This window comes from Oryzias latipes, chromosome 22 (genome assembly GCF_053564925.1).
Source record: "Oryzias latipes strain Hd-rR chromosome 22, Olatipes_Hd-rR_3.1".
In the NCBI taxonomy this organism is placed as follows: Eukaryota; Metazoa; Chordata; class Actinopteri; order Beloniformes; family Adrianichthyidae; genus Oryzias; species Oryzias latipes.
The window spans coordinates 25172329-25192748 of record NC_136258.1 but is presented as its reverse complement, the minus strand read 5'-3'; the positions used below and the strand labels follow the sequence as shown (position 1 = coordinate 25192748).

Below are 20420 nucleotides of genomic sequence, written 5' to 3'. Positions count from 1 at the left end.
TCTTTTTGCTAATTCAAACATTACATTAACCTAAAAACTACATTTACATCACCAATCAATAATAAAATACATAAAAACTTTCAGCATAATTTTAAAGCAATTTATTTAATTTTTCATGAAAAACATGGTTTCATGTTTAAACATATTGTTTTTGCATTTCCTTTTAAAGTTTTATTTCACATCAAGACAAGTATTGTCTCATACATGGCTGTAATAATGATGAGACAAGTTGCTTGTTGCTGCAGTGTTGTATTTGTTTGAACAGAAGATGTGCAAGCATACCATTCATTATGTTTTGTTTGAGACATCCCATTCTCTCATTTTCTCTTTACTCTTTCTTTTACAACATAATTTTTTTTTAAACTTAATCAAACAGTTCTGACATTAGCTTTGTCATTTCTTTTTTTTAATTAAAAAGGCATGTTTTATTACAATTTATAAAAAGAAAATCATACTAGCACCATGTCAGTCCCAGTGAAAGAATATATATCTCTGTGGATGAAATGCTTTCAACTTTATCATAAAGCCATCTCAGCTCAGACCCTTTTTTGAGATTTACAAGTTCCACACTTCTGTCTTTGACTCAGATTATTTTTCAAGCTCCAAGCAGAATATTCCCTTTAGTGCTTGAATGTCAAGACCACAGTTAAAGCTCGCGAAGGGGGGTCTAAGGGCAGGGATGCCAGTATAGCTTAGTCAGTTTGTTAGTTCATTTTAGTATTTTACTATTGAACTCTTTGTATCCACGATCCTTTTGAGTTCATGTTTCACTTCGAAGTCCATCGAGACGACTGTTGTTGTGATTTTGGGCTATACAAATAAAATTGAATTGAATTGAATTGAATTTTAGCTCAGAAAAGAAAACAGAGTTCTAAACAAATTAAGGCAGTAAAAAGGACAAACATCTGGTTATTGTAAATGCAAACTTTTCAGATTTGCTAAACAAAAATGGATACATTTTACTACTTCATTGCATCCCTGTTTTAAGACCTCTGCAAACATCATCTCTGCTCAAACTAATGCCATCAGGGATGAAATATAGGTCCCCCAAAGCCCCAATAGAATTAAAAACAGTTGTTAAACATGGTCCATCGGGCTTCTGAATTTAGCATTTCAAATATCCCTGTTTATACTGCTATTGCATTGCTTTCCGTTATTTTTCTTAATTTTATTTTTAATGCAACTTGACATGATGCCCACCTTAAATGTAGTCATGCTCCTTCAATGATGATAATAAATCATTCTATTGTATTCTATTCTATTCTATTCTATTCCGTTCTGTTGTTTTCTTGGTTACAGTTGAAAGCAGATTATTCACACCTGAGTATAACTGGGAGTATTCAAGTGACAGAGAAAATCTTCACATGCTCAACTGGGCAGATATATTTAGATGATTTTGAAACATCATTTCCAAGTATTATTGTGGCTGAAATCTATAATTTTTCACTTTCTTTTTCAGTTAAGCTGCTCAGTTTGTTGCTGACACACTGGAGGTTGCAGCAGTGGCAGTGGTAAATGGGACTCAATCTAGTCAGTCAGTGTTGGAAAACTAGAGTCACAGAGATAAACAAAATCAAGCAAACGTGAATTCTGTCATTATAAAAAAAGAAAGGAAATCAACAAAGTTCACTTTTGAAAACAAAATTGAGTCCCCAAAGTGGTGTGCTCTCTGGAGATGTTGAGGTTCAGTTTGAGAGTGATGAGGATGGACAGGATCCGAAATGAATCCATCAGAGGAACGGGTCATGGTAGATGTTTTGGAGATAAATGCAGGGAAGCAGATTGAGAATGTTTGGACAGGAGGAGAAAGAGTAAGGATGTTGGTAATAGGATGCTGAGGATGGGGCTACCAGGAAAGACGCCTAGAGAGAGAGGAGGTTTATGGATGGAGAGGAGGAGGACATGAGGATGGCTGAAGTGAGCCTAGAGAATAAAGGAGGAGAGGATTAGATGGAGGCGAATGACTCGCTGTGGCGCCCCCTAAGAAGAAGCCCTATCAACTCTTTAAACCACCAGGTGACCTCATGTGTCATCCATCTGTCTGAAAATATGTTCACAAAGCAGGAGTACGAGTTCAAGCGGCCACTTCCAATGAAAAGTCTATGCAAGTTAAACCACGTCAAAGTTGAACCAATCAGGCACTCGCATAGCACCCCTTTCAATTCAAGAAAGTGACAATCGCTTAAAAAACGATCAAGGAGAAGAAATTAATAAACATTTGTGGTTAATTTGCGGTTTGTGCCCGGCCAGAATTACGTGACACCAAGTTTATCGGATTGGAGCTGTGAAAGAAAACTCCTGAAACAATATTCACAAGATTTGCACCTCTTCGACATTTAGCACCACGTCTCTTCCAACTGTTGGTGGCGAACATGTGCTAATAAACAGCAGAAAAAGAAGAAGCCCCTCCTTGCTTATACAAAGTGAACACCGTGGGATAAACATGCATTCAAGGACCCGCTTCAAATGCTCGGTGTGTACATAGCTGGTGGCTTGGTTTGGCCAAATTTCCCAAACATTTTTGTCAATTTGTAAATTAAATCCAAAAAGATTTGACCTTTTAAGATTTAACTCAGATGAGAAGTGCAGATTCAGTCATAGGTCAAAGCTATACGTAACATCTTTCACACTGCTAAATAAAGTTCATTTATTAGGGAAGCGTGCAATAACTGGAGAAGGTGTAACCTCCTTTTTATATTTATACATATTTTTACATATCTTTCTTGTATTGTCTTATTTCGCAGTTTAGTTATTTATTTTTTATTCTTACTTTGACTTTTTATTCCACTGGAAAAATTGCACTGTAATTTCGTTGTACATGTACAATGACAATAAAGATATTTCTATTTCTATTTCTATCTTTCACATATGTGATTTGTCAGCATTGTAAAACATTAGTTATAGCTACTCTGACCATCAAACCACATTAGTGTAATGTCTATGTAGATTCTCATTAATTCAGGTATAATCAAAGTGGTGGATAAAAAACACTCAGCTGGAATAAATCCAGTGTTGCACATTACTTTGACACACTCCTGTAATACAAGTTTATGTAAACTCTGCTCCATGTTTGACATTGCAGGATGATACTTTTTCTTTTGTAAATATGTTTTTATAAAGAGTATGGAAACTCTGCATCTAAGCGTCTGTGGATGTCTTAAGCTGATCCAATTCAGTGCTGTGCTTAGCCATTGGACGTTTCTTTTGGAAGATGGCGGCAATCTCCTCAAAAGTTTTGCCCTTCGTCTCAGGGACACGAAAATAAATAAACAAAGTGAAGCAGAGAAGCAACGCAGCGAAGAGGATGAAGACGTAGCAGCCCATCAGTGCCTGATGAGGAAGAGGAACACAAAAGCATAGTTAGAAGAGAAAGTGGGCTTGGCTCCTAAGTGAAACAGTGACGTGACAGGTCTTTTTCTACCTACCTGTATGTAAGGGAAGGTCAAGGCAATGATAAAGTTGCTGGTCCAGTTACAGCAGCCTGCGAGGGCAATGGCCGCCGGTCGGGGCCCCTGGCTGAAGATCTCCGCCACAATGAACCACGGGATAGGACCGGGGCCAATTTCAAAGAAGCTCACAAAGAGAAAGATGGCTACCATGCTGACATAGCTCATCCATGGCAGGTCAAGCTGCGGGGAAAAAAACATCTCAGGATGGCAAAAAGAATAATTAAAGACCTTGTAGGTGTTTGTGTCCCCTTTTCTCAGGAAGAATACACTGTATATAATTATTTGTCCTTTTTCTTCAAAGGAAACCAAGAAGAGGGAGACTAAAGGACATTTAAGTTGGTTGAAGACTTTGCATCATACATTTGTTGGCTCCACTTTTACGTCCTCATTTAACGATCCAACTCCTCCAATATGTTGATGACACACAGCAAATTACAATATGCCAACTGAAGAAACTCAATTTAATCGAGTTGTTTAGCAGAGGGTGGAGCACAGTTTATGACTGCCTTTTGTTTGTGCCAATAACCTTCAAGGAAGTTTTCAAACCTGACTGAACAAACCTGATATTTGAGGCCCACAGTCATAGCGATGGCACAGACACACATTCCTCCCAGACCAACCAAAGTCAGAGTGCGCCTCCCAGCCCTGTCCACCAGCATGACCTGTAACGCAATACACGCACTCTTCACCTGCGTTCTGGGAAACATTCCATTGTTAGCGTGTTCTTTTTTTCTTTTTTTGGACACTCACAGACACCATAGTGAAGATTGTGTTGATCACCCCAACTCCTATGGTGGCATAGATCGGCTGGCTGACACCAGCTTGTTCAAAGATAGAAGTGGAATAGTAAAAGATCTAGAAAACAAAACAGATCAACATCTGATTTACCGCAAAGGCTTGGGAGCTAATTGTGTTGTTTGTGAAAGTTTGCAGTAAATGTTGAATCAAATCTTGCTGAGACTCACTGCATTGATGCCGGACAGCTGCTGGGAAAGGTGCATCATGAGGGCAACAATCAGCTGCTGCCTGTACACGGAGGAGAAGATCTTGAAGAAAAAAAACAGCAACATTTTGTCAAATGCTTATTAAATACTGTATCAGACAAAGACGTGTTTTTTTTTATTTTGTTTTTTAAGCTTTGGTGACAAAAAAAATAGAAGAGGAAACAGGAACAGTAGGTAACAAAACAGGTAAGATGAGACATGACCTGAAGTGGGAAAAATTACATATATAATTTGTTATATTAAAGAGCACATCGCAAAGAAAAATATATAGAAAATGTGTCTTATTAAGAACGTTTTTTCAATTGCAAATAAATAATCTTAGATTAAAGAAACATGTCTTAGTGACTGGAATTTTTTTCTTTCTATGGCCATTGTTCTTATCCCAGTGGCAGGTTTTTTATTTTTACTTTTTTGCCTTTTTAAAGAAAATATTTCAAATTTCAGAATTTTAAACTTATTTCTAGGGGTCCTGTTTTGCAGCATAGGTATAAATATTGATAAAGGTTTGAGTCAGATTGAAGAGAGAAAATGAAAAGATTAAAGATTTTACAGAGAAACTAATCGAAAGTTATTTTGTGTATTTTATTGTATTTTATAGTTGTGATTCTTCTTTTGATTTTTCAAAGGGATTGCTTAGAGCTTTGATGATTAAACTCAGAAATCAGTCATGTATGTTGATGTATTCAAACTAATTTTGTCAGACATGTTTAAAAATGTCCATTTTGACAATTCAGTAAATGTAAGCGTATGTTAGAGCAAATGCTTTCCTACTTTAATGTTTCCTGCTGAATTAAGATGAATAAGACACTGATGGCTAATAATATCTTACAGATACCTGAGCTCAGATAAATCTCTGGCTGATATAAGCTTTTTTATCCAGGCAAAAATATTGGATAGAAAACAAGACAAAAATGTGAGGTAAATGTTCAGCTAAATCTTGATTCTCACTTTAATGGCTAAGGTTTTACTACGGCCATTGAAAACTGCACAGTGCAAGAGTTAAAGTTCAGGTAGAAGAATCTCACGTATGCAGCTTATCTGCTTTTTTACAACATCTTCAAATGATATAACCAGCCTGTGTAGGAGACAATGTGCATGGGTTTTATTCGTTTCTGTGTTGATACATTGGATAGAAAACTACATAATTGTCTTACTAGGAAATTATTACACGCGTTATTGCGCAACCTATTTGTCTGCAAGTGATGCATCAGACTGGAGAGATTGTAGCTCCAAAGTCACCGCAACAGGCTTTTTATAATGGCTTTTTTCGTTTGCAACAATTTGAATAAATAATAATTTGAACTAGTCAGAAAGGCAATTTTGAGCTTAATTTTCTTCATAAAAGTTCTCCATCATTCTCCATAAAAACACAATTTTCATCAGAGTGGTTCTTTAACATTTTAGTAAACTCTGTAAACATCTATTCAAAGATGCAACACCATAACTCATCTGGTTTCACCTGCACCAAGACCCACCAGAGAACGGATGGAAACCTTCGGCTCCTTAGCCGCCTCCTCTTTCTCCCTCTTCATCTCTTCCAGATCAGAGGTCGTATCACACGGCCCCTTTAGACGAAGAAGACCTACAGCAATAGTTAGCAGCTGCAGTAGTAATGCTCAAACCCTGCAAAGAAAAGCTAAATCTGTGCAATATTAGGAAAACATTGTAACTTTTGTGTTCCTTTTATCATGTCAAAAATTGGTAAAGCAACTGTTTACTCCCTCAATGTTTGTAAAACTCTTGACGCTCACTGATATCTTAAATTGAGTGCGGGAAAAGCACAAGCAAATCAATTATTAAAATAAACAGATGCTTTTTTTTTCAAAATATTGATTGAGAGATGGGCTGTTTAGATAAGAAACAGCTTGAGGGGAAAGTGAATTCTATTTCTGTGAATTAATGTATCTTACTTTTTTTAGCCTCTTGCTCTTTGCCAAGCAGGATGTAAAGGTACCGGGGGCTCTCGGGGCAGAGGGGCAGAAGAAGGGACTGCAATATGGCGGGGGCTCCGGACAAACCCAGCAACAGCGGCCACATTTCATCGTTGCCCAGTACAAAGTCCAAGCCTATCACCTCCAAACACAGTGATCACAAGCTCAGCGAGGTTACAAGCAAAAGCGGCGCTATGCATGGGCAGATGAGTGTAACTCACTTGACTGAGGAGGATACCGATGACTATAGCCAGCTGGTGTAAGGTTCCAAGAGCCCCTCTGTATGCTTTGGGTGCTATCTCTCCAATGTACATGGGCACCAACCCCGAAGTCAACCCTGAAACAAACATCACGAGATCACAACTATATTTTTGTGGTTTCAGCACAGAATGGAAATTATTTTTCCTTCTGTCTAGTGGTAGTTTATTATTCCAAGACTTGGGTAAGAAAGGGTTCAAAAGTACCACAGTAGAAGCCCATAACAGCACGACCCATGATGACCATGATGTGGGGCATCCACATCTTACAAAGTCCCATCAGAAGTCCAGCTATGATGGCCAGAAAATTGACCATTAACATGCCCTTCACCCTGCAAAGCAGAAAGATGGAGGGCTGACATCAGAATGACCTTTTTTTTTTTTTTGGCAACACCTCTCATTCAACCAGTCAAATCAATAATCCTTTAGCCTTCCTCCTCACCTCCCCCTCAGGTCAGCAATGAACCCCACCAGGAAAGAGGAGATCATTCCACCAATGGAGAAGACAGCCACAGACAATGACCAGTACATGACCACTGAAGGGTCTTTTGGCTCCTCAGGGAGGTCGGTGCTGTTTCCCAGCATCCTAGACCTCTCTAACGACACCCCCAAGGCCCGAGCATAGTGATTTTCTATGATCTGGGGCACAGATAGAAACAAGAAGAGGTAGAATAAGGCCTGCAGTTTAAACACACCCAACTATGCCATTTAAACTCAAAGGAGGCCAAGGACAGATGGTGGCTCTGTGACAGTGTTGTTCATTAACAAAAGGCACATCTGCGCCTTATTAGCGGAAGGAGGGACCTGCTGTCCTCTGAAAAATGTGGAAAACACCGTACGTAAGCATTCCTCAAAATGTGTTGACTGCTCGAATATTTGGACTTTGATTCTAACCTTGTCACAACAGATCACACACGAAGAAACACAATTTTACGAAAGTTTCAAAGCAGTCAAGGAAAGAAGCCACACGGATTACAAGCTAAGCATTTCTACAAACAAGAGAGTCCAAAAACTAACTACACATAAAGAAATATTGAATTTTATTTGGTTTGTCTGTTGCCAAAACAAAAGATTTGTGCTTTTTTCTCTGAATCAAATTGTACATCATGATGGCTAAACAACACCTGAGAAACAAGGTTAGTCTATTTTTTAAAATTTTGTTAATTTGCAAAGATCATGACTTCAGTGGAAAGCAGAACAATTTAGCATGAAACACTTTTGGACCGTAAAAAAAGCTCTTTTGGATATTTAGAAGTAGTTCAAGTTAAGTACAACCTTCTGCGGGGCATTGATGACTCCAAGGCTGTATCCAAACTGCAGGGATCCCAGAGCTGCTGTGAACACAGCTAAAGCCAGCGTGCCGGTCAGCTGCTGCAGGTGCAAAAAGAGCAGCGAGATAAAGAAAATAACATGCAACAAAAGCTTGAAAAAAAAAAAACCTTCATGTGATATTAATTTCAGCAAATTTGCCTTAATTTTTTTTAAAAACAGATTCAGTGTACCTTTCCTTCATCCATAATGGGTCTGATGTCTCTGGCAGGTGGTTGGTAATGATCAATGAACGCTGCATGTGTGATTACAGAGTCCCCTGTCTAATCGACTAACACACACACACACACACACACACACCCACTCACACACATGTATGAGCACACACAAGGCCTCCTAAACATTATATAAAAATAATAACTCCCTTTATTATCTCTCATGCTTAGGTACACATTGATTTAAGTTTGTTTGTTAGGACATCGCTGACAGAACTTTATCAGTTTTCTGCTGAAGACGTCATGGAGAGGTCTATAGAAATTAATCAAAGGTTACAACAATTTTGGATAAGCCTAATATGTGTATATCAAATTCAACTTTATTTGCTTTGTTCCCACCATGAACATCTTTGTTAATTTTAACTTTTTGTTTTGCACAGATGACGTGAACACGCCTGCTGTTAATGATATACTTGCTGGGTCGAAGTCTGAGGGTCGATCTGATACAAATGTGCACACTTTGGGAAAAAAAAAAATAGAAGAAGCAGAGTTTCATAGACAGACACACGAGGAGGCTTTTTGCTTGAGTTTCATTTATTTCTTTTTTACAGCATTTCTTTTACAAAACATTTAAATTAGTAGTAATGCTTTTTTTCAAAATAGAAGGCTAACCAAAGAGAACAGAAGGATTCAGTGGCTTTTTTGTTGTCTTTGAAAGGAGAAACCTCCAGATTTCCCAACAGAGACTCTGATAATGGACAAACATTAATGATGCCCCGTTCATGCTAACACTACTACGTGCGCATCCAGGGAAGACAGTGGTTTCATCCGCTCGGCTCTTTATTGCTAAAACATTAGCCCGTTCAGATAGAGCCAAACGTATGGCAACTTGGGAACAGCTACAGTAAAAAGTCCCTTCACATTTAAAAAGTAAACATTTTGAGTATTTAAAAGAATAAAACTTGACATCTTGTATCATTTTGTATTTTTCCTAAAATGATGAAAGAATGATGTGCAAGAGTAAAGTTACTCAAAGAAAAGCAGTTTCCCAAGCTTTTAAAGTGTTTTTCGGACTGCATCAGGTGGAAATGGCAAGAGAAATCCCTGATGAACGGACCTTAAAATAGACAATCTCAATCTTGACAGAAAAAAAAAAAAGATGTTTCATTTCATCAACCCTCTTTTACATTTTTCCTCCCTGTTTTGGAGAAATGTTCCCATCAGAAATGTGCAACACTTTTGGAGAAGATTGCTCACACCAAATCCAGTTGCTCCTTTCAAGAAACAAATACAATTTTAGGTTTTATTAATGGGCCTCCGATAGAGACAAATCAACAATGTGTTAAGCTTCCATAACACAGAAACAACCGGGCAAAAAAGAAGCAAGAAAAAAAAAAAAAACTCTAAAAAACATTTGAATGCTAACCATCATCGTTTGGCCTCTGTATGAGTTCTTCTCACATCATGCTAGGCACTGTACAGTTAGGAACCAAAAAAAAAAAGAAACCAGGGAGGAGCATGACTGCAATAGACACCAATGTTCTTCAGCACTGAGTGCTCCACACATGCACAGTTTTTGGGACAAAAGCTCTGCTGAGGTTGTTTTTAGGATCAGCTCTTTGTAAGCATCTTAGCCACACTGCTGCGCTAAAAGAACCAAACAGATCCCATAATCTTTAATATTGCCTCTTTTTTTTCATAAACAGTGCTCAGACACACCAACTTCCTACCAAGGAACTGCCTGAAAAAGAAGTCCATCTTTCTTTGACGCAGCAGGTATCATAGACTCGACGGTGGCAGGACGTTGATTTTTAGCGTTCTGCTTTGAACTGCAGACTTCCGCATCAAACACACATAAAAACATGTGCACTCACACACACACAGACGGACAGACAGACACACACTCCTGATTTCAGAAACCCAAATGTGCTGTACACTTTTCAAACTACAGAGACTGGCTGAGTCCGAACTGTTCCACAGAGAAAAACAAGATCTGAAACTAGTAAAATGAATACAATGATGCTCTCATTGTTCATTTCAGGTTACAGTATATCTGATGCAGCACCTTCAGAGGTTAAGGAGGAGGTGAGGATGGTGAGGGACAGGCGGGATGGGGGAGAGGCTTGATTGGCATATTTGCATATTGTTGACAGGAGAGTTTTTCTCTTCGTCAGTAAGAACAAAATAACGGTGTTGGGGAGGAAGTGGATCAGTCTTGCTTAGGACTCAGTTTGTCACTTTTCAGAACAAACCTGATAAGACAAACAAGTCAATTTAGGTCAAATTATTTTCATCCATATTCCCCTGTTTGGGAGATGCATTTTCCAGGAGTTAGGTAAAGGACAGGAGGTGAGGATGACAAAAAAAAAAGTAATCCACAAGTTCAGAAAACCAGAGTGACAGAATGAAGGTGAGAAAAGTTTCCAGAGAAAAAAGGAAAAGACACAATATTTGGAAAGTTAGTGGCACCAGTTTTCCAGTCACTTGAGTAACAATGGCTTCTGTGCAACCTTTAATCTAGGATTACTTCTTTGTTTTTTTTTCTTTTGAGTTAATTCTTTTGACTGCATTAGTCTGTCCAGTGTTAAAAGAGTTCATTCATGGCGTCTGGGTTCTTTCGTAAGACGGCTGGAAGGACTGTGATTTTCCAGGCAGATGCATCACCAGTTCATCATAGAATTCCTGTTGAGTGTCATGAAGAAAACTTGGCTGCTGCCTCCCGAACGCACAGATGCAAAGAACACCTGAAGGGGGAAAAAGACAGAAATGATCATACGGTGAAAATAAAGATGAATCCTTATTGGAGTGGCATTTAGGTTTTCTTATCAACAATAATATGACCTATATGCACACATTTTAAAGACCCACTCCGACAAAAACCGCGTTTTTATTTGCTTTTACATGTCCTTGAACCATTTTTCTGAGGATAGAGAAGATTAAGCTTAAAATCACATCTCTGAGTGTTTATGCAAATCGTGGTGAATCAGGAGCAGATGAAAAAACCTTGACGCAGTGACAAAGAAGCTACTCTGGCAGGCCAAAGCTCCCTGCCCCACTCCATTCTGATGCATCCACTTGTTGAAGACCAGATCCATGTAGGTCTCCATTTTCTTTGTCCGAGCTGGTATCCGACTCAAAATTGAATAAATGGACAGCTCGATCATTCCTCGCCATTTTTGTTGCCCTGCTAATGTTAGCTTAGGGGTGTGAGGGCCTGTATAAAGATAGAGGTCTCAGCCATGGGTGATGGCAAATGGAGGGAGGCATAAAGTCCAGCCCACAAATCAGAGGCTAATTTCTAATGAACTGCTGCCGCTCTGCAGAAACTAGGACTTTGAAAACAACACAGGTTTGATTTTGTCTAGAAACGTCATGATTATAATTAAAAGGGCACTGAGAGCGCTTTTACCATACAACAAAAGATGATCGGAGTGGGACTTTTAGGGGAAATAAAACACTACATTTGCTGATTTTACATCAAATAGAAAAAGAGAATTCCTTCAATGTGACCTGGATTTACCTTATCGTTTCGCTCACACAAGAATTTAAGTCTCTGAGCTCTTTTGTGCATGAAGACTCCATCCAGATGACCCGTCTCCACAGAGCGGATCTCAATGGCTTTCTCTCCCCAACCCATAATCTGATTAGAATGGATATAGGCTGGAAAATATCAAACACACTTTTTGAGGACAAGGAAACATACTTAGAATTTACTAAATGGAAGAGTTGGTCTGATCTGAACAACTGGCTGTAATAAGACAATTATGATTAACAATAAAGAAATTGAAAGAGTGTCTAAAATTAACATTTCTTGATGTAAAACTGAGCAGGAAGAAACATAAATATGTTATTTCTAAATCAATGTATGTTTTTCACAAACAAATCTTTAATCAGTCGTCGATGTACACTTGGAATTTTCCCTTCATTCTTCCATACATGATCAATTGTGTTGAGGTGTGGGGAAACATAAAACAGTAAACTGTTTTTCTTCTTCTTCAAAACAAGAGCCATAAGAATAATCCACAGATCATCTTTACCTAATTAGAATTTTAAAAAAATTGGACATTTTTAAAAGATTCTAATCAGCTTTTGGACCCGCTTGATCCTAATTGAGTACTTTCCGTTTTTATTTATTTCAATTCAGTGAGAACTAATTTATGTATATATTCTTAAATTTGGATTGGAAAAAAAAAGACTCTTGGATTCAATAAGTTGTTAATCTTTCTGCAAAGCCATTTTAATGTTGCATTTTAATCGTTATACTTCTGTTTATGAAGTTCTTCTCAGTGAGAAGATTCCTGAGGAATGGAGGAGAAGCGTTCTGGTTCCGATCTTTAAGAACAAGGGTGACACGCAGAACTGCAGCAACTATAGAGGAATAAAGTTGATGAGCCACACAATGAAGCTGTGGGAAAGAGTAGTGGAAGCCAGGCTTAGGAAGAAGGTGGAGATTTGTGAGCAGCAGTATGGTTTCATGCCCCGTAAGAGCACCACTGATGCCATTTTTGCTTTGAGAATGTTGATGGAAAAGTACAGAGAAGGTCAGAAGGAGCTGCATTGTGTGTTCGTAGATTTAGAGAAGGCGTATGACAGGGTGCCGAGGGAGGAGCTGTGGTACTGTATGAGGTCGTCTGGAGTGGCAGAGAAGTATGTCAGAGTAGTTCAGGACATGTATGAGAGAAGTATGACGGTGGTGAGATGTGCTGTAGGTCAGACAGAGGAGTTCAAGGTGGAGGTGGGACTACACCAAGGATCAGCTTTGAGTCCTTTTTTGTTTGCTATGCTGATGGACAGGCTGACAGACGAGGTAAGACAGGAATCTCCCTGGACAATGATGTTTGCGGATGACATTGTAATTTGCAGTGAGAGTAGAGAGCAGGTGGAGGAACAGCTAGAGAGGTGGAGGTTTGCTCTGGAAAGAAGAGGCATGAAGGTCAGTCGTAGTAAGACAGAATACATGTGTCTGAACGAGAGGGATCAAGGTAGAAGCATTAGGTTACAGGGGGCTGATGTGAAGAAGGTGCAGGAGTTTAAGTACTTGGGGTCAACAGTTCAGTGTGATGGGGAGTGTGGAAAAGAGGTGAAGAGGCGAGTGCAGGCAGGTTGGAGCGGGTGGAGGAAAGTGTCAGGAGTGTTGTGTGACAGAAGAGTGCCAGCAAGACTCAAAGGAAAGGTGTACAAGACAGTGGTGAGACCAGCTCTGCTCTATGGGTTAGAGACGGTAGCAGTGAGACAGAGACAAGAGGCTGATATGGAGGTAGCGGAGATGAAGATGTTGAGGTTCTCCTTAGGAGTGACCAGGTTAGACAGGATAAGGAACGAGTACATCAGAGGGACGGCTCATGTTGCCTGTGTTAGCGACAAAGTCAGAGAAGCCAGACTGAGATGGTTTGGACATGTTCAGAGGAGGGATAGTGGATATATTGGTAGAAGGATGTTGGAGATGGAGCTGCCTGGCAGGAGGGCAAGAGGACGGCCAAAGAGGAGATACATGGATGTCTTAACAGAGGACATGAAGTTGGCTAATGTTAGGGTAGAAGATGTCCATGATAGAGTGAGGTGGAAAAGGATGATTCGCTGTGGCGACCCCTGATGGGAAAAGCCGAAAGAGAAAGAAGACTTCTGTTTATGAAGTTTAGGTTTTCTTCTATCTTTTAAAAAACAATTGTAAAAAAGATCAAGTAATTTTTTATAAACTGTGCTTTTTCGCACTGCTAAAGATAAAAGCTTTCTGTATTCTACAAACCCTGCAACTCCACTCAGTGTAATACCTCAACTAGCCACAGGAGGGCGGTATAGTCTGAGAAATATTGCCCACTCAATCAGTGTGAGCTGCAGCTCTCTCCCCCTCTCACTTTCCTCATAAATTAAGCATCAATTAGCTATTTGGAGAGCATCTTTTGATCTCTTTTTTTAACTCTTACTTACTACAGCCTCTGTGGTGGTTCTTCCAACATCTCTACAGACTTTTATTACAAACTGGAATTTAAAAGCGATTATTGGAAACACTCCACTCAGTGCAGTTCTAAGAGTTTAAGCATCACATATGGAACACATATATTAATCTAAGTGCGCTGTTTATGTTATTCAGAGCTCATATTATTCCATTTTGTCATTATTACACCTTTATTGTCCACTTTTGGACAGAGACATCTTGAATTATTGGATTATTTTACAGTTGACATATTCTATGTAAATCCTTTCTATATGCTTAAATAAAAGTGTGGAGAAGACATACCAACAGAGGTGGGCATCTCTCCCCACTGCAGCACCACGTCCTTGGTGATCCTGCCGTAGGTGTTCACGTAGACCCCCTCATCCTCGTAACACAGCAGCATCTCCATCCCATCAGTCTTCGGAAGCACCACGATGGCATGGGGGGTCACCTGGCTCTGGATCTAAGAGGAATCAGCACACGTGACATGAATCAGCACACGTGGACATTTCTGAGGCTCGTGTTGTTCAGTTAACGTGAATGTGTCCTCACTGAAATGAAGTGAAGCGCTTTGCTGCAGATTTTACTTTGAAGGAAAACAATTTGAGTGCAGAATAAAGTTAACTTGTGCAGCTACAAGGAAGTAGGACTTAAAGGGGACACGTTACGCAAATATTTGAATGTTAACGGTAACTTTTGCTGTGTTTCAGAGCATAACCTGAGGATTTAAAGTGAGTACCAAATCGGACACTTAGAAACCCAAGCATAAATAAATGTTTGCTTTTGAGGGAGCTGCAGAGATTTGCAGAAAACTGAATTGCTTCAATCTGAAATTATTCCTTTAACCACTATTTTCTTGAGTTCACAAAAATTAAACTATAACCGTTTTTATTCAAAACTTTTATAACAGCCTAATCTGTTAAGCAGATTGTTAAGATGGATGCACAGAATTTAAGTGGTTTCAAAGGCTGTCCCTTCCTATTTTTGTCAAACACTTTTCACTAACTGGTAAGAGCAACACGTCCCCTTTAAAATCACAGTGAATCAGCAGCAGGTAGTGAAAAACTCATCTAGTCTCAGGAGAAATAACTTTCAAAATCGCACCAAAAGAAATCCATTTACATTATAGAAAGCCACAGTAAGGGTTGACACACTGCAGGTGAGGTCAGCGTCTGAATAACAATGATGTATCCGACACCCCTGTTGTGTCATTTCAACACATTTCCAGGCTGTGATGCTTCTTTCTTTCTTTTTTTCTTTCTTTTTTAAAGAGACTTGAGATCTCAGCGAAAGACGAGATGAGTTTGTTCACGTCCCAAATTGGACTGGACTCTGTGTTAATCACTAAACTGGTGAAATGCACTTTACATTAGAGACATTTTGATGCTGTTTCTGCATTAAAGGGGTTTCTACAAAACATCTGTTGATCTACTCTACGGGTGGATGGGAACATGTCACCTTCGTCTGTCTGGAACACTGGAGGAGAAGGTGGGAGGGGAGGAGAGAGCAAAGAGGCATGAAAGATGGAACACAAAAGGGGAGGAGAAGATTTTACAGATCGAAAGTATTTATCAATTATCCGAGAGTGTTTTTATAGATTATTATAAACTGAACATAAACAATGGCAAAATAAAACAGAAATATGACTCAATTTTGTCACTCTTTACACCCACGTTTGTGGATTCTGATCTCTGAAAAACTCTAACTTAACCACAAAAAATGCAAAACCTTGATATTATATATTTTATTTTTAGCAAATATTTGTTCAACTGTTGTTGATTTAATCAAAAGATTAAAATTCCACACTTTAAATAAATGCCAAACATCTCTGTTGTTACAAAACCAAAGAAGCTCATTAAATGAAATGTTTTTTTTGCCTCCTAAAGGGGGTCCACAGGATTCAGATTTGTAAACTGATATTCACCCTCTACAAACTCCCTCTAACTCACATTATAAACACATTCACATTTTAACTATAACTTTATATCATTTTTATGGTCGTTTTGGTCTAATTCTTCAGAAATCTGTACTTTATTTGCAGCTAATTTGATGGATTGATAAATGTTATATTCTGTTGTTAGAGGCGGAGCTACAGGGGCACCAAGGGGGCAGCTGCCCCCCAAGTTGCGCCCCAATTTTTGAGTCAATATTAGTTTCATTAATGGCAAAGATTGGGAAATCATCAATACAAGCTTCTTTCAGCACTGCAAAAATAACAAAAGCCATATTATTAAATAAAATCTTGAATCTGAAGCCTTAGCCACAAGCCACACTGTTTGCATTCTATGGCAAGAGGAAATTCTTAATTTTCTGAAACCTGTGCTTTAAGAAAATAGTCTTGACAGTTCTTGCTAAATGGTACGGATGATTAATGTTGACGGATAAATTCATTTGTTGGATCTGTAGAATTCAGAGTCTCACCCAGTGGGTTTATTTGCGCTGTTTGCTGCACGACACTTAAATCTGAACAGAGCAACGGTTCTCATTCGCCACCCTTCCAAAGTCTTCACACCCCCTCCTGTTCCACCCATGGAAAATGCACTGTCTGATTGCCTGAACACTCCTGATGTGGGTGATCAGATACAAGCAATGCATGAGTAGCTGGATAAAAAGCAGAAGGAAAATCTAATGAACGGTTTCCAATAGATTCACTGCTGAAGCAGAGATGTCTGGCTGAGGTCTTCAGGGGCTGGTATCCCGCTTCTTTTCCAACTATCCCAGCTGCTTCTGCAGCTTCTTATGTGAGGAACACACTTAAGTCAGGTTATCAGGATACGTGGAAAAGAAAAGAAGCACAACTTAAGACTACCAGGCTTAAAAGGAACTGCAGTCTTTTAAATTCTTGGAGTTATAGAGTGATGACAAGTGGCAGTCTTTGGATAAAGGGGAAAAAAAGTCAGTCGTACTGCAGAGCTTGACTCAGGAGAATAACAGGCTAAAATGTCTCATCTTAACTGACGGAGACATGAAGCTGATTCTTGTAAAGTGGCGAAGTCTTTACTTCCAACTGGCTGGACTAATTTAGGTGGTCAGACCTCAGCTCAGAGCCAAACATCCTATGGGTCACATCGACAGAACCAGTGAGCTCCAAATGTATCCAGGTTAAAACCCAGACTTTAACAGGAGTTTTTGCTTCACCTACTGCACCACCTTCCCTTTATTTGCTTCTAAGGTTGGAACTGTTCCACATCACCATTATTTACAATGATTGGTCCCAGCGAGCACTATTGCACAGTTTGCATTCAAACGAGCAGCAGTCTGCATTTATGTGTGCACGGTGCAGCAAGAACGCAGTAACCTCTGAGCAATAATGCCCTTTGGATAACCTTTGTGCTCCTTTCTTAAGCTGTGTAATTAGATCAGTTGGGTACCATTCTGCCGTCTTTACATGTGTGGACCAAACCCACAGCACCATTTTTAGAAAACTAAAAATAAAGCTGACATCAATCCTTTAATTGCATGACAATGAATCAATCACAAATGACATTTTTAGGGTTGCAATCCACCAGAGACTACCGGAATTACCAATGACCCTGATGTGGTAACACAAGAAAGCACTTCAGGAAAAGAAAAAAGAAAAACTCTCTTAAATATTTTAAACAAGCTTAGATTAAGATCTTTCTAAAGAAAAACATTTCTTCTTTTTAAAGTTGAAACAAAATCACGCACTTACATGTGAAGGGATATAAATGTCATAAGGGTTGCCTGAGTCCACGTCAACCACATGAAAGCCCACAGTTGAGCCGTAGATAACCTTTAACCTTTGGCCTTCCTCCACTGTGAGGTCAACCAGAAGGGGGCGGTGTTGCAACTCAGTGAACGACTGAAAGTCAAACAGAGGAAGACGATTTTAAATGAAAGTCACGTTCAGTGGTTTGGACAAATGCGCTGGACGTACCTTGAAAGCCATAAACTTGTGGTAGGGTTTGGGCGCCCAAGCGTAGATTTCCACAGAGTTCTTTAGTGCGATCACCAGGAACTTAATGCGCTCATATTTAACTGGGAAAAACGTGGAGAGATTCACAAACTGAAAATTAGAATTAATTTAGGAAAATTCAAAAGAAGGACTTAAAAAAAAAAAGATTTGAATTCTTACCAACTTTATAATGCACACATCCCTCTAAATCTCCAACAGTAATCCAACCCTGCTTTTTCTCAACTTCTGGGTCGTTATGCAATATTCTGTTCCTCAGCCAAGACAAATAATAAACCCGCAACTTATTCTTTTTCCCTGAAGGAGAAACAAACATGTTGTTAAATCTTGCTCCAGTGAAACTGCACAATAGTATACGTGGAAGCGCATGTTTCTTTTGCTTTGGGGAGCTGCCACTTGTGGACTGATGTGAGCACAAAGACTGAAAACCTACCAGATATCGTTACTAGAACGTTGAGCCCCTCCAGCACATCCATCTGCAGGAATCGCCGTCTGGTAATCAGGTTATAGACTTTCCCCTGCCCACTTCGGTCAAGCAGCATTAAACCATTTTCTGTCCCCACCAGCAGGTTGACGCCTGAACACGCAGATCAACGTTACGCTCAAAGACAGACGAGAGAGAGGGGCAAAGGTGGGGAAGTCTAAGCAACAGTTACCCCAGAGTGCAGCGCACAGGATCTCCGAATTGAAGCGTTTCTTGTACTTTCGGATCTCCGGTGTGTCACTGTGGGGTCTGATGTTTGTGGGGTTGACATTCACCACCGAGATCTTTCTGGCTTCGTTCAGTCGGGCCTGTTCCTGCCTCAGCAGCTCGTTGGCAAACATAGCTAGGATGACACCGGAAGAACCAGAAAAAGACATTTTTCTGTACTGTCTTAAGAACAAGCCCAGGCACATCTATTCTGCCGTTTTTGTCATGGAGGGACCGAGGATTGTAACAATAAAAGAAATAAAAGCCTGCACTACCTGCAGCAGAACTCTCATCGTTGCTTTCACTCGGAGACGTTTGGTAGACCCGTGGATCAACAAATGGGGTAAAGGATGTTTTGGACCCGCCCACTCTGAACTGAAAAAAATAATGAAAAGTTCAGCAGTTAGCCTGGCGCCCCACACGTTGTTACCAAACTTAAATAGCATGCATGTATATCGCATTTGACCTCTGACATGTCGTTCAGCTCCTGCAGGGCCATGGTGGCTGATGGCGAGTTGCTCTGTTGCACAAGGTCAGGTAGGTTGCCGTGGTTACCAAACCCATTACTTTCTGTGTGACTACCCCTCCTCCTTTCTTTTGCCTGACAATAATGTAAGAAATGAAGGAAAATTTGGGTAAAATGTTTCAAGTTTCACCCAAAGCAGAGGTCTGCAACATTAAGCTCTGGAGCCAGACTCATCCCTCCACTGAGGCTCTTTTTGCCTTAGAGGAAAAATACTAACAATCTAAATAAAGAATGGGTTTGCAGTTTTGGTTCATTTGTTTTAGTTTTTACATTTTGTCATTTATGTTTAGTTTTTTAATATGGCAGATGACTGATCAAAATTGTGGTTTCCTCTACAGTCAAAGTGGTTTAATATTCAAATACTATCATATTCTGTTCCACAGCAGTGTGTGTGCAGTGCTGAGACAAAGTCCTTAAAGTATATAATTGCATTTACATGTACAGATTTAAAAAGACCAATCATTATTGGCATGTTTTGTATTGTTTTGTGATGCAACAAAGTCATGATGATTAAAAAAAGCATGTTTGAACTGGCTTTTCAGCCTTTTTAACTGGAGTAAATCTGCTGCAAAAGTAGACACATGGTGGATTTTATTTTGAAAGGAACTTGTATGTGCTATTGTCAAAAGTTAGAATTGTTAGAAATAGAAAAACTTATCACTGACTGAAACATAATTATTATAAGTTGTAATCATAAATATTAAAAGCTACATTTGATAAATGAATGGCTTAAAGGCCACAAAAAGATATATTTTCTACAGGATGAAGAGGTACTTTGCGGCTCTCGTTGGGGTTTAATCAGTAAGAAATTGGACCAAATGGCTCTCTTAGCTTTAAAGGCTGCAGACCCCTGAAAAATGTTTGCTCCTGGTGTAAACAAAGTGTTAGTGTGAGTGTGTACAAGCTTTATACAGTGTGTGCTCATCACCTCTCTCATCACTAGAGTGCTGTCCTTGGAGCTATTATAGGCATCACCCACAGCATCTTCTGACAGCCCTCCATACGACTCACCGCTGCTCTGCACTGATGGCCTGTGACCCCCCCCAAACAAAAAAATATGGATTTGGTCATTTACAAACAAATTCTCCGAAACCTTTCCTGACAAGCTTCTGGCACAGTGCGTATTCTAAATTTATTAACGTTTTTGCATAAATTGAAAGTGACAGGTCAGACTTCAGAGGAGAAAAAAAAACACAAGGGGAAAAAACA

At 39.5% G+C, this 20420-nt stretch overlaps 2 protein-coding genes across 8 annotated transcripts in view; both read right to left on the bottom strand.

Annotated features, from left to right (window-relative positions):
• Positions 1 to 86: 86 nt before the first annotated feature.
• On the bottom strand, positions 87 to 8277 carry slc2a2 (solute carrier family 2 member 2). Its single transcript, XM_020713737.3, has 12 exons — positions 8144 to 8277; positions 7917 to 8012; positions 7084 to 7280; positions 6849 to 6973; positions 6606 to 6721; positions 6364 to 6526; positions 5929 to 6035; positions 4415 to 4495; positions 4200 to 4304; positions 4010 to 4111; positions 3426 to 3629; positions 87 to 3330 (listed from the first exon to the last, which is right to left on the bottom strand). The coding sequence occupies exons 1-12, from the start codon at positions 8156 to 8158 to the stop codon at positions 3139 to 3141; spliced, it is 1503 nt and encodes a 500-aa protein (XP_020569396.1). The 5' UTR covers positions 8159 to 8277; the 3' UTR covers positions 87 to 3138.
• A 424-nt stretch (positions 8278 to 8701) lies between these two features.
• Positions 8702 to 20420, bottom strand: part of tnika (TRAF2 and NCK interacting kinase a) — a 69910-nt gene continuing 58191 nt past the window's right edge. For 4 of the 7 annotated variants that reach the window (XM_023951371.2, XM_078940853.1, XM_078940852.1 and 1 more), the window contains 12 exons: positions 20140 to 20242; positions 19152 to 19286; positions 18961 to 19060; positions 18651 to 18821; positions 18428 to 18571; positions 18157 to 18291; positions 17959 to 18059; positions 17734 to 17883; positions 15519 to 15536; positions 14364 to 14523; positions 11646 to 11785; positions 8702 to 10869 (listed from right to left, as the gene is read on the bottom strand). In XM_023951371.2, coding sequence (XP_023807139.1) covers positions 10786 to 10869; positions 11646 to 11785; positions 14364 to 14523; positions 15519 to 15536; positions 17734 to 17883; positions 17959 to 18059; positions 18157 to 18291; positions 18428 to 18571; positions 18651 to 18821; positions 18961 to 19060; positions 19152 to 19286; positions 20140 to 20242 — 1441 coding nt within the window. In that variant the 3' untranslated portion in view covers positions 8702 to 10785. The remainder of the gene's footprint in view (positions 10870 to 11645; positions 11786 to 14363; positions 14524 to 15518; positions 15537 to 17733; positions 17884 to 17958; positions 18060 to 18156; positions 18292 to 18427; positions 18572 to 18650; positions 18822 to 18960; positions 19061 to 19151; positions 19287 to 20139; positions 20243 to 20420) is intronic. The other 3 variants (XM_023951372.2, XM_023951378.2, XM_023951377.2) reach the window with 1 other exon arrangement.

What these genes read in the sequence shown, in the direction of transcription:
- slc2a2 (XM_020713737.3), bottom strand. An exon ending in AGAGCAAGAGGCTAAAAAAA is followed by an intron (nt 6,036 to 6,363) that starts GTAAGATACATT and finishes CTATTGCTGTAG; the next exon opens with GTCTTCTTCGTCTAAAGGGG. An exon ending in AGGTTTCCATCCGTTCTCTG is followed by an intron (nt 4,496 to 5,928) that starts GTGGGTCTTGGT and finishes TTTTTCTTCAAG; the next exon opens with ATCTTCTCCTCCGTGTACAG.